We start from the raw sequence: 17,565 nt of genomic DNA, 5'->3' as shown, positions 1-17,565 counted from the left end.
GTGGCAATATTTATTGGAATGAGGGAGAAATACTACACCATTGGAATGGAGAGGGTGTCAAGCCTCTAGCAGCAGATGCCCCAGGTTCTTGATAATTATTCATATATGTTTGTGGTTCTCAGTAAGTAGCAAGCTTTCATTCAAAACCAAAACCATCCAACCTAGCTTCTGATTTTCCCAGGGTATGAGTTGGGTTCCTCCCCCTAACCAATATCTTTCCTAGACCTTCTGGGGTCCTGTGCCCTCATCCAATCCATTCCCTTTCTCAGGCTAGGCTTCACCCCTTCTTGGTGCAATTTTGGCATCTATTGCCATGCCTTAAACTAGAAACACCCCCTTCTGCATTATCTTATCTACTACTGGGATGTGTTCAGCTAAAATTTTCCTCTTCTACCACATACCATGGATCCCTGCCAGTTGATATTGGGCAGATTGCACCCTAAGGAGACTCATCCGGCCTGCTTCAAGGATTAAATACCCTCCATGGAGAATAAAGTGATCCCTTGGACTATGTGAATGAGTCTGTGAACGCTATAGCTTCCTGGTAAGTCACTTTTAATGAAGTGCTGTAATTTCCTAGTGAAGCAAGCCCAATATCTGATTCAACCTCCAAGTGTATTAAATTTAGCATCTAGTTCTACTTTCTCCCTTCCTTCATTAATACTAACTATCTACCTATGCCAACAGTAAGGGTTGAAAAAGGCAACACAAATCAGGAGCTCAAATGCACTTGTTTCTTAAAGTTAAGATAGAGATAATGGTAGAGAAGTGCTGGGCCCATGATACATAAAATAAGGATTTTTGTATAAACATGTGCACTCTGCTTGTGCTTTCTGAACCAGCCTCAGAAATAACAGATTTCATAGTGGGATACTGCTATATGTATCTAATTTTATGGATTAATATTTTGAACCTCCAATACCCACAAGTCTGTTAACAGAGGCAACCTCTATCTATAAATGTATAAAGGTGCAGGGAAGAGGAATCTCCGTAAAGTTTAACAGTCTGCATCCTTAGGGAATAGTTGAGATCTAGTATTTTGGGATATATTGGTCTATCTCTTTTACACTGACAGAAAATTAATTGATACTGTACTTGTATAAAAGTAAAGAGGTTCTGGACTCTCGATTTTGAAGAAAATGTGAACTACATTCACATGTGCTGCCTTTTTCTATTTCCCATCTAAACTGTAAAGGTGCCAACTCTGAGTAGGACTTGAGCAAGTGAGAGCTATGCAGCAGATCAAGGCCATGGTGCAACCTTCCCTTCCACCTTCACCTTGTGGCCCCACAGACACAAGAGCAAGGCAATTATCCATGGTGAATGGAGATACTGTGGAGCTTCGGACGCTCATCATATGATCAAAGCAAGGCAATACAAGCTTCCCAGAAAGGCCATTTCTCCTGTGCTGATAAATATTCTTTATTTCAAAAGCAGCTCTTTACTTGGCTCTGGCAGAAGCAATTAGCCTGACCATGAGATAGCGAGTGACTATGCAACCCAAATGCCCATCATGAACTGACTATTATCTGATTCACTGACCATAAAACTAAACACAAACAGCAATATTTCACTACAAAAAAGAAAAGAAAAGAAAAAAGCAGTATACTGGTGTGTGGGATTGGACCAAAACACAGAAGTCAATTACTCATGGTATTGCACCCACTGCTTTTTCCTCCTACATTATCTCACATCTAGGCCTCAAGATGTATTTCTAACACAAATTGGCAGAAAAGCCATAAATGCACGTCTGGTTAATAGGCAGATTTGCACATTGTACTTGAACACGCTGGAATTGGATAGGCCCTGGACTACAATCTGATTCAGGAATGGCAGTACAAGACTATAGTAACATAAATCCTCTGAGCTGGCAGACTTTTGCATAGATATTTAGTTTTCCACTACGTGTGGAAAGAGACTTGGCATAAAATATGGATCCCTGACTTATGCACAATAACTAATAAATGGCCACCCAATGAGAAGAGTAGCATTGGAAAATTAGTGAAAAGAAAGATTAGGGGGGAAATAAGTGCACATATTTTTGTTTAAATCTATTTTTATTGATTTCAGAAAGGAAGAGAAAGAGAGAAACATCAATGATGAGAATCATTGATTGGTTGCCTCCTGCATGCCCCCTAGTGGGGATTAAGCTGGCAACCCAGGCATGTGCCCTTGATCAGAATTAAACCTGGGACCCTTCCGTCTGCAGGCCAAAGCTTTGTCCACTGAGCCAAACCAGCTAGGGCAATAGTGCACAGATTTGTCAGAAGGGGTAAAAATGTGAAGACATAAGTGTTCCGTTTAATGTTCAACAGAGCACATTCACAGCAGGGCTGCTCTCAATAATCCAATGGGCAAGGTGACTACCAAGTTAACATCAGTTTGCCTCTGACTCCCACCATTATTTGCCAATAACAATGATTGTCACAAAACTGTTGATATGGCATTATTACCCAGCAGTTCCAGCTGACTACCTGTTGGCAGGTGTCTTAAGTGGAAGCCATTCTATCAATAAGGGTAGTGTTTTATCACTATTATAGGTATGGATATGCCTTTGCTGCCTGCAGTTCTATCAACACTACTCTCTGTGGACTTACAGAATAACATTCATTACTATGTCACTTCCAAACAAGCAATATTTTATAGCAAAAGAAGGGCAATGGGCTCAGACCCATCAAATGCACTGTTCTCATCATGTTCCCCATTGGCTGTATGTACCTGGCTTGTAGAGGAGTGACATGGCATGCTCCATCTGGGTCTTGGCACTATTTATTTGACAATGACCTTGTAGTTGGGATGTCATTCTACAACATGCAAGTATCCTTCCTGCACAGCCAGGAAAGCACAGATCTAGGAACTAGGGGGTGGAAGTGAAGTGTTTTCTTTCACTATCAATTAATAATCCACTGGACACATTTTGGATTTTGTCCTCACGATAATGAGCTTGGTGGGTTTAGAATTCTTAATGCTTGAAGGAGGATTATCTCCTACAGAGAATATAGTGGTAATTATGTTCCTCCGAATTGGAAGCTAGAATTTCCTTCTGACCATTTTGGGCTCAAATGACTGAGAAAAATAAACTGGCAGGAAACATAGACACTGAGTTGAGTCTGATGATTAATCTCATCTGCCAGAAAGAAATTTGTCTTTATTCTACAAGAAGGGCAAGGAATACTATATTTGGAACTCAGCAGATTCACAAATATGCCTTTGTTCAATTCCATCTCTCTTTCCAATTTCACATTTCGACATTCCAATTTCCATTTTGAACTGGTATTGTAGCATCCTCATTAAGAAAAAGAAGCAAAGAAATATGATTTGGTAGGACTAAAGCTTTGGTTTGATCCACCAGGTAAATAACCTGCCTAGTCAAGATGTTGGCAGAAGGTAAAGGAAAAAACAAATAATCATGAAGGGACACATGATTAGCAATTAAGGCCACATGATGCACTTAGTCCTTTTCTTAATTGGAGCATTTCCCCCAGAATTTTATATAAAAAGCAAAAGTGTTAGCTGTAGTTATAAAATTCAGACAGGTGTATATAACTGGACTAACACTGCTATACCTTATGCTCCTCTTCTGAGGACAGAAACTTTTTACCTGAATAATAAGAATACTCCCAGGGTTTCTAACTTTGGTTGGGTATGGCCAACAGACAAATCAAGTAATAGAAGATAGTTAGTGCATGGCATTTATTATATGGTTCTTACTTATTGACATCGTATGGGTGGGCCTGGCTGTGTCTCTCAACCAAAATTCACCGCTTTTACTGTTGTGGAAGCCACAGGATTCAGGTAAGAGCTGCCTCCCCTTCTCATTTCAGGTGTCAATGGCTAAACCATTGTTAGCTATTGTCTTTAGTAAGTGGCCTCTTCAAATATACAACTTTGAACACTATTTTAAAAAATATGTTTTTTAAATTTATTTCAGTGTGAGGGAAGGAGAGGGGGAGAGAGATAGAAAAATTAACTCAGAATTGAGCCACAACTTGGACATGTGCAATAGCAGGAATTGAACCAGCACCTCCTGGTTCATGGTTCAATGCTCAACCACTGAACCATACTGGCCAGACATCAACACTATTTTGAATGTGATATGTATTTTTCCAGTTATGATCTTCACCCTTTCACACAAGCAACTTCAAGTGCAGATAAGGAAGCATGAGGCATCCATATAAAAAGAAAATTCTAAATGCCAATTGAGTGTAAACTCTAAGTCTTATGAGACTTGAAGGTGCAAAAATATAATGATATTTGAAATCCACACTTAGGGTTTCTAAGAAGCAAAGCAAGTTCCATCTGTGGTGCTATCGTATGTGTGCACAAGTGCTTCTCAGGAATCAGAATGACCCAGATTTGAGTGCAATATCCATTTGAAAGTTTATATTATCTATTTATTTGGAGTGACCTATGACTAAAATCATTCCTCACAACAATGTTAAAATAGCAGAAGAATACAAATAGACATTTATTTGGCTTCCTTCAAGTACAAAAACAAAGCTAACTGAAATAAAGAAATGAGTAATAGAATATTTAATACGAATTTTTCTAAGAGTCCTCTTGGATAAGGCATCCACTTATTTAATCACAACAAATAGGGGCATTACTCATGGATTTAAACTTCCTGTGTTGATTATATTATATTATCTATAATCAAAGTATTTTTCAAAATTGCATTCTTTTCTGTTTCAACGTAGGCTGGGCTCTTCATTGTCTTTATTATACTGATTTAGAAAATCTCACTGCAGAGCAGATGGAATTTTCAATGCATTTTGTTTTATATAAAAGACAATTAAAACCATGGCCTCCACACAAAGAAAACTAACATTTAACCACTGAGTTCTGAAAAGTAAGTGGATTGTATTCATTTGTTGCTTATCAACTTAGACAGATAGGGTCTTCTGAGTATCCTATTACTAGCTAATTCTGTGAATCTGCAGTTGATTTTTTTTTCTTTTAATTTTCAGTATCTCACTGTAGACTTTCTCAAAAGAATTATCTTTATTTCTCACTTCCCATTTACACCTCCATCCACTGCAATCTTACTTCTGGCGCAACCAACTGAATGATTATATTCTTGTCAAGTTCTGGTAGCAAATCCAACTTTGGTGTCCTTAGCTTGTTTGCCCCCAGACGCTCAGCAATGCCCATTATCCTATCTTCTTCTGGCTTCCATAGCTGCATCTCTAATGTTTTTCATTTACCTGCCACAGTTCAGTTTTCCCGGAATTTAGTAAGTGCTCAATAATTATTTTTTGAATAAGTGAAAAAAAGGAATATAATTTCTGTGTCCAAGAGAAGGCAATAAAAATAGGCACTTTGTATTGTTCTCATCAAACAATAAAAAAGTTACAATCACATATTGTTGATAAAAATATTGTTTGTACTATAATTTCTTTCTCTCAGCTGTTTATTCTTACCATTCTTAAAGTGCAATGCAAAGATATTACCCCATTCCACCAGACTTAATTATGTTTATATCTTTAACCAGTATGCTGATGTGTAGTTCTATATACTTCTATTTACAATACTTCAACAAAATAGTTTACAATTTTTCACTCCAATAATTTGGAAGTACTCCAAATATGTACTACTCATTGTATTGCTCTCAGATGATGCTTGGCAGATAAACATGCTCAATAACTGTTGGACTGAATTTCAAAGATGAATTTCTTTTAAAACATGAGTTACATTTTAATATGCTTACATATAAATCATTTATATAAATCATTAGTTCCATTATTTATATGCTTAATCAATTGAAAGCAACAGTCAATTTTTATTCTTTTTGATAGATTCAATACAATGAAAAATCTCAAAGTTGTAAACCTGGCAACTGTGAATTTTACAGTTTTTTTCATAAAATATTCATCTGATACTTTATTTAGTTAAGTTACCATGTTCAATACACTAATTTATATGAATTACATTAGAAGTGCTTGTGTGAATTGTATTTAAATTTTTTGTTTTGAACACAAAACTTTTATTCTTCTGAACTTCACTAACTCTTTAAAGTACATTATGTTTTACTTCCCTTAGGAATCGAATAATACTAGAAATAAAAAGAGGCTTTAAAAGGAAACTTTTCAAAACTTTTCAAGACTTGATACTAGTGACTATGGTTGGGAACAATAGCCACACTTACAGATTGGCCTGGTCATAAAAGAGATTAAGCCAGGCCCTTAAATTTGGCATAAAAACATTTTATTATCTTTTGTGTGATTCCTTATCTAATCCTTTTTTTCTTATGGCATTTACAGAAGGCAAATTTCATTTTACAAAGTAAGTGGAACTGTTATATATTACTTCTTGAATCTCTCACACCTACTAATTCAGATAATAATTGATTTCTCTAAAGTAATAAAAAGAAAATCTCCACACTTAGATTATCACACACATCCTGTTGAAGATCACAATGCATTCCTAATAGAAGTCCCTGGTTTTTGGTGCTTACGTTTAAGGGAAAAGAGAAGCTCTGGATTCTGGGTGCTCTTGGCGCACTGGGCAAGCAAAGTAACAGTGGATGATTAGATATATGTGGGACTCTTGAAACATAGGTTGGGATGAGAGGCAAAATGTTGAGGGGAAATCAATTATATGAATATGAGGTCCTAAAACATATGTCTAAATCCCTTTACTAAACCTTAACATTAATTTCCTTGATAAGGTCCCTTCTCTTGGAACTAAAGCAGAATTGACTTAAGTCCATGAATAGTAGGGTTCAGAATCTTTGGCTGAGAAAAATTACCAGTGAAATCTGATGGTGTAGGGGCATAATGTATGCCAAACATTTAAAGGCCTGAAACTGACAGCTGGAGCTGACTAGGACTACGCACTGGCTTTGGAGATACAGGAGCAAGTGAAAGCTCTGCCTCTCATGAGCTCTGAGACCATGTCCAAGATGCCTATCCTTCCTGAATCTTGGTTTCTTCAGCTTGTGATTAGATATACTAGCATTGCAAAATAAGTCACATTGCACATCTGGAGATTCCTACTATGCCTAGAACATAAGAGCCCAGAGGCTTGAATTTAATTTGAATGACAAAAAATAAAAACAAAAACAAAAAACTGTCATTTCTCTATTTTCCCTTTGGACTATGTCAGACCTACAATGTCATCACAAAAGTTTTTGTTATTTGTTTGTTCTGCCTATCCCTCAACACGCTGTTCAATCTTAACCCAAATATATAGAATTTTTATGTTCTAATTAAGAAAAAAAAACTAATTTGTCAGATAATGGTCTGTAATGAATCTCCTTGCAATTTCTTTTAAAATGCAATACTATAAACTATATGAATTTTTCCACTACTCCTTATGAATGCTGGCTTACTAAGTCTGTCACCACTATTTATTAGTGACCAGAAGCCAAAGAATCATTCTTGTCTCCCATCTGCCCCATCCATTGAACCACAAAGATCTATCTACTTTACTGTTTCAAGTTTAGTCTTCCTTCCTTCTTCCTGCCCTAACCATAATCCAGTTGATAATTATCTCTTGATAGAACATTGAAAACACCTGATAGCTGTTCCTTGTTCTTTCCCATTCAACCCCAGCTTCACACTCTAGTCAAATGATTTATTTATATGAAAGATCAAATCTTGACACTCTCTTACTTGAAAAACTCTATTAGTTTCCTTATTTTCCTGGCCAAAAAAAAAATTAAAATTCCAGATTATTTTTATTGTCACTATCTCTTGGTTCTTGCTGACTTCCTTTTTCTTAAATGTTATGCCTCAATAATAATAAGCAGATTTTAGTTCTCTAGGTGCTCACTATGCTATTTAACCCTATTGTGCTTTTGTAAGCTTTAACCCTTGCTTGGGTTTTCCTTCCTAGTTTCTTTTTATGTGTTCTACTTAATGTTTCAGGCTCAACTCAGAGGATTTATCCTTTAGAAAATATATGCTAATTTCTAGGATGGGCTAATTCTTTGTTCTTTCAAAGGATCCTGTGTTCACTGGGATTTGACTATTTACTACACTGAATTGATCTGGTTTCTTTTATTTTAAAGATAAAAAAGCACATCTTATCCATCTCCTTTAGGTAAGAGATGGCTAGTTCTGGCTTTCTAGTTTACCAGAACTAACCAGGTTTCATATTTGTTCTCCACATGTTTTGTTTTTTGTTTTTTTTTCAATTCACTTGGCCATCCAAGGCCCTTCAAATAACTCTTCTTTTTGAAATAAAAAAGCCAGAGTTAGCTTCTGACGCTCTCAACCAAAGAAACTTACTTATCTATTTTGGTATTACAATTTTTAAAAATTTCATAGCATAATCATGGCTATTTCCACAGTAGCTACTACTGTTCCTGGGGACAAACTGTGGCCTCTCAAATCTTTGATTATTTGAAGCTGGCATATACACAAAAATATATTATAGATATAAATATGCATGTAAACATGCACATACAAATATCAACTGAAGATGATTTGACTGTGGTTGGTGGGCACACAGTGTAATGTATAGATTTTATATTATAGAAATGTACACTTGAAACGTATATGATCCTATTAACCCATGTAATCCCAAAATATTTATTAAAAATACATATCAAGGGCTACAACATATTTTTCTTGATAAAATATTCCACTAAGGAAAATGTGTATATTAATGTGAAGTCCTGAGAGTAATACTTTGTTTTGTTCCCTGATGTATCTCAGACCCAGACAAATACTTGGAACATAATAGTTCTTTAAAAATGTGGGTTGGAGGAGAGAATGGATGAAGAAATGAGTGAACTAAGAAAATTACTTTTTTAAAAACAGAATTAAAAATATTGACTCTGGGTAGAGAAATTGAATTTGACAATGTTGCTCCAGAAAATGTATTTTCTGGGTAATACATCCTATATAATAAAGAGGGAATATGCTAATTGACCCTCACACCATTGCACAGCCAATAAGGAGGAAATATATGAATTGACTGCCCCACCCTCAAAGATGGCTGCGCTGACAGCTACAAGATGGTGGCACTCAGTCCCCTCAACCCACCAGGGCAACTCCGCTCACCTGCCTCCAGAGCCCCCCAGTCCTCTCAGTCCCCCTGTCACCCAAGGCCAGCCTGAGGCACAGGCAAAACTTGTATTGTGGTTGCCCAGCCTTCCAGAGCTGCCCAGGGCCCCCCAAGGCTCAGGTAACCAGGAATGGCAGAGACATGGGCTGCCAGCAGTGGCAGCAGCAGAGGTGTGATGAGGACATTGTCTTCCCCTAATTGAAGGGTCACCTCCTGCCCTGAGGGCTCACAGACTGTGAGAGGGGGCAGTCTGAGCTGAGGGACCACCCCTCCAGTGCATGAATTTTCATGCACTGGGCCTCTAGTAGCTTTATAATTTCTTAAAAAATGGGCTAACTTAGTTTAAATCTTGACATATTTTGCCAAATCAGTTGCAAAGACTGAAATCCAGGTATTCAACTCAAGCTTTGATTCCCCAGGAAATCACTACTTATAACTAAACTGATAATTGGTAAATAAACAAAATAGATAGAGGTTTTGATATATGATTCTTTTTTATATTCTCAATTATTATTAAACAATTCAATAGTTTTTGCAAATAACTCTTTAGGTAAGTTCTATTTTCCTCATTTTACAATGGCTTTTAAAACATGACAGAATTTTAAAAGTGGCTTTTTTGAGAGAATCAAAAAAATTCAAAATCTAATCCCTGAGTGCTATAAAGGTGATCAGATTCGCTTCCATTAGTTAAGCATTATAAAAATTAAATATATGTATCTATTTGGCTTGAACAATATATATATATATATATATATATATATATATATATATATATGCCAAATGTGGAGTCATATAAGTAGATGTAAGTCACAATATGAGCACATAAAAAGAAATGAAGGCATGAAGGCAATTTTGAGAGGAAATAAGAAGAAAGAGTGCTATAAGTATTGTTCTGGAATTGAACAGATTTTTCTTAGAAATATTGTATTCAAATATATCATTTGCGTTCCTGTGAAACTAAATCTATTCAACTCACCTTCATATAACCAGTCAGCAATTCCATTAAAAATAATCCCTTCTTTTCCAGAAGATGTCAGTCGCAATGAACTGCTCTTTATATCAGGTTGATAGTAGATATTATTTTCAAAGATATAAATCTGGATCAGAAAACATGTAAAACAAACAAATCCAACATATTAGGAAACCTTTTTTTAAAGCTTTCTTATTAATCAACAATAGCTGAAGAGCTAAGTGTTTTGTCTGTCAGTTTTCCATTTGCCTTTATTTAATGCATATTTTTGTATTGCTTTTAATTATTAATAGTTATTTCTTTCTTTATCATTATCAATATCAAACTCTCATCTAGAAATAACATGATCCTCACTATTTAAAGTTTTAAACCCTTATTTTCAACCACAACTTTTTATCTACTTAATAATCTCTTCCTATTACTTTAAAGTTGATCTGGATTTGAGATAATATTTTGCATCCTCAAGAGACTCTAAACTATACCAGATGCCATTTTAGTAAACAGTCAACTGACTGTTTGAAAGGCTTCTAGTTTGTGTCTTTATTTTTACTTTTTGTGGTCAGTGAAATAATATTTACAGATTCTGTCTGATTCTATCTAGCTCCATATACAGATCTGCTGATCAAACGAAAGGATGATAGAATTCCTTGTAATTGTTAAGTCAACACACTTCACTATACCCCACTCTCTTCTGGCAACTCTTTCCCAAATAGCATACCAGTAATAATAACCTTGTGCCTGAGAGTTTACGAAAGAATTTTTATTTAAACACATCAGAGAGTCTTCTAAAATAATAACAACAGCAACAGCCCCAATAATACCAACTACAAATAATATCAACAAAATAATAGTAACACCAGGGTAAAATTATTTATAACCTCTTTAAAATATCTTCAGTAATAAGCATTTCAAACTGCTGGCTGATGTGATAATATAACCTTCATAGAACCATGTTTCATCCACATATTGAAGGGAATAGAATACTGTCCACTGTGAGCCAAATTGCTGTTTTGCTTGAACATTCTACTAAGAATGTGAAAACTGGCCTAGTGCACATGTGTTCCAGCAGGCTGTAGGATCATCACACAAGAGCAAATACAGCAAACATAATAGCTTCTGAAATAATTATCTGATTAATTATGAGGACCTAGATTTATAATCTTGGTGTGCACAGTGATGAAAGAAATGTTAATATCCAGAATATTTTGTTCATATTCTATTTTGATTTTGATTATTAGGCAAGCATTCAACAATTAGAGTATCTAATTAACCATTCCACCACTACCTGACACTTATAGATGAGAATGTTAATAGAATAAAAAGAATTTGGCAAGAGAGAAGAAAGAAATATACAACAGGGTATTCAAAACTATGGGCTTTATAATAGGGTAGCCTAAATTTAAAATCCCAGTGACATGGATACTTTTCTGTAGCTTTCTAAATCTTTATCTTCTCCTTTAATGAATGTTTATGCCTCATTTTAGATATCTGTTGTAAGAATAAATGAGATGATGCATATAGAACATAATGCACATGTGGCTATTACTGGAAGCAAGGCTGACCACACTCAGAATAATTTGGTTTAGAATCCTGAGCCCTTTGAAGGTTACAAACTCAAAACAAAATCTCTACAGCTTCAGCGAGGTATAAATTATCCCTAACTATTGACAGTCCTACATGTGATGCTGATGTGAAAATTTATTAGGAGTAGTAGTTGAACAGTACTAGCAGGCAAAGAAGGAAGAGGAGAGGTATTAACAAATAATATTTACTGTTTTGCTTCATTTAGGAAGTTTTCAAGTATAATAGAACATAGAAATTAATTTATTATTGAAAGCATATGTGTACACTTTGGCAAAAGTTTAAGACCTAAATCTCAGATGTTGTAAAACTGAATGGAAGTTAATTTTAATGACATTCACAGTCCCTCTTGACAGAAAAAAAAACAAAAAACTGTTAACTTTATTCCAGCCATCTAAAACTTAAGTTTTACATCTTTTGTAAAACTTACAAACAGTATATGAAATAGTCACACAAAATCATCCTGACTTAGATGGAATCTCCTCTTTGGATCTGAACTTCTAATTAGGGCTTTTGAGTAATGATAATTCAGATCATCCACACCCAGGCTATTTAAGCAAAGTGGCTATTATTATTAGAAGTAGGAGTGACTTAACTCAAAGTAATTTTTTTTCTAAATTCTCTGCTTTCTGAAGGTAAAAACAACTATTCTAAGTCAAATAATTAATAAAACCTCCATTATTTCATCAGATGTGTAAATTATCCAAAACTAATGACCAGGAATTACATTTACAGTTGAAGAACAGATTGGATGATATTCAGAATCCATAAAAAAAACTGACATCTGCTTCAATGTGAAAGAACAAGCAATATGAAATCAGAATTTTAATGTCACTCACTCAAAGCTGCAATACCAGATATTGTCCAAAAGATCATATTTTTTCTGTGGACAAAATTACTCGATACCTTCATGAAAATGTACATTTATAATTTCCCAACCCCTTTCAATTATCAAGGTGTTTCCAAGAATTGCACAGTTTCAAATAACAATCACAAACTCTAAGCACTACCTTCGCAATATGAGAGCTGCAGCTATTTTCAAGTCCTAGGTGAACAGGCTGATGAATTAAACTGGTACCAAATGGCAATCATCAGGGGCTGTAGCTAATGTTCAATCACATTGAAAATATGACAAACACTAATGTCATTTATCCTAATGCTGCTGATTAAACTGTCATAATATTTTGATGTCATTAATCAATTCTTTCAGTGAGCCACCTGAACAGTATAACAAATAGAAGTGGGCAGTTGTGTGACCATGTAACCCTTCAATCTATAAAGCAACCCAACTGCCCAGTTTTTCAACATTAATTATTTTAATACACTTACAAAATAATTACAAATGGTAAAGTTACCACTAGGGGAACAGGAAGACAGAAGAAATACTATGTGCTGAAGCATGACAAGTTGAGAAATAGGTAATAGTGTTTCAAGAAATCATTTTAACAAATGTTAGTCAATATTGCTAATTATCAATGATCAGGCACATATATAGTTATTGCTGGGTAGAATTCTTTTCAGAGGGAATTTTCAATTTTCTGCCCCCTGCCCCAACCACCAACAATGCTTCAATTGTGGAAAATAGGCATGAAGCCAATTCTTTCCCCACCCCTAGCCAATTGGTAATGAGCATAGAGCAAGAAATGAACCCTGGTGTTAAAGATCATTAAGATTTTGAGATTGAGTGACCACAATGAACACTAGCCTCAACAGGAGATAATACCTGGTACAAACTCTTCCAACTTTTAGCTAGCTTAAAAGAACACAAAAAAAAAACAGAAAAATAAAACAAATATATAACTGAATATTGGATCTATTTTAACTGAAATATTACTGAAAAGCTAATCTATCCTTACTGATTTAAGGATAATTTTACTTTAGAAAGCTGAATTATTTTTAAAAAATCCCCAAGCATTGTAATGATGTAAGAGAATCTGTAAAGTTACAGTGGAGTTCAGATAGTCTTTGTGTTGCCTTCTACTGTGACTTCTACTGGGGGAAAAATTATAATGACTTTACCAGATAACACATTCTGGCAGGGATAAGGTAAAGGAGTGCTTTCCTATGTTGACAGTGATAAGGGCTAGCTTGCTAGCTTAATTAGGCAGACAGGAAAACTGGGGGAGGCAGTGCAGGGGTGTCCAGGAGAATGAAGGCATTTCTGGCCTGAGCAATTAAAATAGCAGCCACTGTGAACAGTATGGTATTTCCTCAAAAAACTAAAAATGGAACTCCCATTTGACCCAGGGATCCCACCCCTATGATCATAGCAGCACAATTCACCATAGCTAAGATTTGGAAACAGCCTAAGTGCCCATCAGCATATGAGTGGATTAGAAATCTGTGGTACATCTACACAATGGAATATTACGCTGCTATTGCTATAAAAAGAAAGAATTTGTACCATTTGCAACAGCATGGATAGAACTGGAAAGCATTATGCTAAACAAATTAAGCCAGTCAGAAAAAGGTAAATATCACATTATCTCACTCATTTGTGGAATATAATGAACAACATATACTGATAAACAAAAACAGATCCAGAGACAGAGAAGTGTTGATCAGACTCTCAAACCTCAGAGGGAAAGTAGGAAAGGGTGGGGGTAAGTGGGAGAGATGAACCAAAGGACTTGTGTGCATGCATATAAGCCTAACCAATGGACACAGACACCAGGCGGGTAAAGGTATTAGTGAGGTGATTGGGGGCAATGGGGGGATAAGGACACATATGTAATACCTTAACTGATAAAGAGAATAAAAGATTTAAAAAAAATAAAATAGCCCTGACCTGAGCAGCTGGGAGAGCCAGGACAATTGAGGGAGGGTCCATGGGAGAGGACTGCATAGATGGGGGCTTGGAGATGCCAAAACGCTTATCTCACTTGTACAGAGGATAGAGAAATGCCACAGAAGGGGGGCGGTGGGGAGGAATACATACACTCTCAGGGAATAAAGAAAAGTCACAGAATATCGGAAGAAGGAAACATACATATTTTTACAGGGAACTGAAGAATGTTGCAAGATAAGGTGAGGGAATGAGGGTCATCACGTGAGCTTTGAGCTTTGAAACGAATACTATGTGGCAGAGTAACCAATGAGAAAAGCACGGGTCCTAAATTAATGAAGGGTCTAATGAGAAAGGGTCAGGTTCAGACAAAGGGCTACAGCCTTTAGAAACCCGGAGACAGAGAGACTCAGGAGACTTGGATTTTATAGATTTTTCCCCCCATTACAGAGAGAGAGGGAGCAAGAGAGAGCGAACAGGCCTTTCCCCTTTGGGGGCTCCTCCCAAGGGGTTCTCTTTGGGGACACCCCTTCCCAGATGGAGTTTGTATATGCTCCCAATAAACACCTACTAATATATATTTTATTGATTTTGTTCAGAGAGAAAGGGAGAGAGATAGAGAGTTAGAAACATCGATGAGAGTCATCAATCAGCTGCCTCTTGCACACCCCCTACTGGGGATATGCCCGCAACCAAGGTACATGCCCTTGACTGGAATCGAACCCGGGACCCTTCAGTCCCCAAGCCGACGCTCTATCCATTGAGCCAAACCGGTTTCGGCGTAAACACCTACTTTTTTATTAAAGAAATCTGTTATTCTTCAACTTCATTGGACAAGGATTCATGAGAAAATCTCTACCCCAAACCCCACGTTTTAACAGTGAAGATATAAAGTATTATGGCCATATGGGAAAGCAATACAGCAGTTGAAAACAAAACCTATTCTATCTTATAAGCAATCCATATCTTGGGTCCTTGTCTTGTAGAGAAAAAAAAGTACCGATCTGTAGAGAATAATGAAGCTTGTGATATTTATCACAGCAATGTTTTTGATGGTTAAAAAAAAATGTCAAAGTTAAAACCCAGGAATGAATGCCAGGATTCACATTTTGTGATAACATTCAGGCTTTGAGGAAAATAAATTAATACCACATAAGCTGACTTGGAGAAGTTTCATTGAGATATTGCCAAGTGACAAAAGACACAAAATGAAAAAAAATGATTACAACATGAACCCATTTTGTGCACTAGACAATGACAACACTAATAAAAACTTAGACTGGCAAGAGTTTCATCGACAGATATACAGTGGATATAGTCTATTGGGACTTGGCCTGCCCTATCTAGTTTTTTATTACTGTGGGATTTTAGAAGCCAGAAATTTACATTTCCAAGATTATCTTGCAAATGAGTCTTCTCATGCCTTTATAATTATTCAAAGTGTGTATACATTTTTAGGACATCCTGTGTATGTGTGTGTATATAAATATTTCAAGAGACATATAAGAATGCTCATAGCAGTGCTATTTATAATAGCAAGTTAGGATGTTACAAGTAGGACAATGATTATTCTTGGAAGGGAGTAGTGACTGGTAAAGGGCAGAGATAGAGCTTCTGTGTATGAATAATGTTATGTGTCTACTATGGGCATTATGTGGATGGGACTGTTTACAGGATTAGCTCTGCATATTTGGGGCATATTTGTTAAACTTAAAGAAAAAATATTAGGCAGAATTTTTAATTAGTAATCACAATTAACTTAAAATATCACCCTAATGACTATCAGTATATTAGTAAAAGCCACAGTGTATCATTCAACTGCACAAAAATTGTATTTCCTTAATTTACCAGTATGCAATAAATTCTGAGTGTCCATTTATATAATGCAAAGTAAAGCTATGAACATAAGCTAAATAGTTTGATTACCTCTGACATTTTTACTTTGAAAAAATTTCTGTGGGTTATTGAGCACTGCTTTCATTTACCTGCAGGGTCATTACTGAGACATAGAACAACTCATTCAAATCATTCATGTCACCTTTGCACCAGCACCTGACATTCTGGAGGCAAAATCACTATCAGAGAACTCCCATCCTTTGACATTTGCAATTATTCATATCAGGAAGCCCTTTTAAAGAGTTCTTAATACTTTACAGAACATAATGAATTTCAAAGAAGTGAAATATAACCCTTTGTCTTAAATTCATAATTATGTAAGTCACTTTCCAGTTCCAAAGCCCTTTTATCCATACTTTAATTTCTGAAGAAAAATTGGTACCAGATAAAAGTTAGCGAAGAGATAACTGAAGAACCAACTCTAATCAATGAAGTGTAATAGCAGACTCTCTTGGCTACATCAGTCCATAAATTTCCTTTAGAATACTAGAAGGTCTTATGATAAGTAGATCATCTTGATAATTAAAAATAATAATACAAATATTTATGGGCCTCTATTATTAATCCTGGGTTCATAGAGTCATCACATTTTTATATCATTAAAATATCTGTATGACATATGTATATATTTCAAAATGAATCTCTTTCCTCTTCCACTCTACTTTCTTTTCTTTCATTTTTCCTTTATCATCCCATTTTCTTGCCTTTTTTCTTTTCTTATAGTCCTCCATCATAAAGTGAATATGTTAGTGTCATCCTTTATATGCTAGGCACTGTGCTAAGCCTGCAGTATATAAAGACAAAGCCTTACAATAGAATGATATTTCTAATGCAGGCACATACATATCACTGACAATGTGCAGGTGAAGAACAATAAAACCAATATATGAGAACATTAATTTAGGGTAATATTTTACCACATAATATGTGTCATGGTAGTAGAACTTGAGATGAAAAATAAAAATAAAAGCAAAAATGTACAAAAACAGCATTTTCATCAGAAAGACATGGAACCTAATCCTGTCAGTGCTCTTTTTACAATCAGGCAATGAACTTCCTTAACCTCTCTGATACTTATTGTCCTCACTTATAAAGTGGTGGTATTAACACTCTCATGGTGGTCTATAGAATTAAAGAAACCAAAATCTGGGTTATGGATATTATCTATGTACCTGGACATATATGCTCAGTATTTAAGTGATAATAATTGAAGCTAGTAATGGCCCTTAAAGGTATTATCATAATCTGAGGAGATTCAAAATTTCTTATCAAGTTACCCTAAAATGTTGAAGCATCTGAAGATGGTAGGTTAATAACTTTA

At 35.6% G+C, this 17,565-nt stretch overlaps 1 protein-coding gene across 3 annotated transcripts in view; it reads right to left on the bottom strand.

Annotated features, from left to right (window-relative positions):
- Window positions 1-17,565, bottom strand: part of DPP10 (dipeptidyl peptidase like 10) — a 1,279,923-nt gene that overhangs the window by 91,820 nt on the left and 1,170,538 nt on the right. For all 3 annotated transcript variants that reach the window (XM_036421268.2, XM_036421267.2, XM_045575259.1), the window contains exon 8: window positions 9,989-10,109. In XM_036421268.2, the coding sequence (XP_036277161.1) occupies window positions 9,989-10,109 (121 nt within the window). The remainder of the gene's footprint in view (window positions 1-9,988; window positions 10,110-17,565) is intronic.

Source organism: Pipistrellus kuhlii, unplaced genomic scaffold (genome assembly GCF_014108245.1).
Source record: "Pipistrellus kuhlii isolate mPipKuh1 unplaced genomic scaffold, mPipKuh1.p scaffold_m20_p_7, whole genome shotgun sequence".
In the NCBI taxonomy this organism is placed as follows: Eukaryota; Metazoa; Chordata; class Mammalia; order Chiroptera; family Vespertilionidae; genus Pipistrellus; species Pipistrellus kuhlii.
The sequence above is the reverse complement of the archived record's forward strand: the minus strand, read 5'-3'. Positions and strand labels throughout refer to the sequence as shown.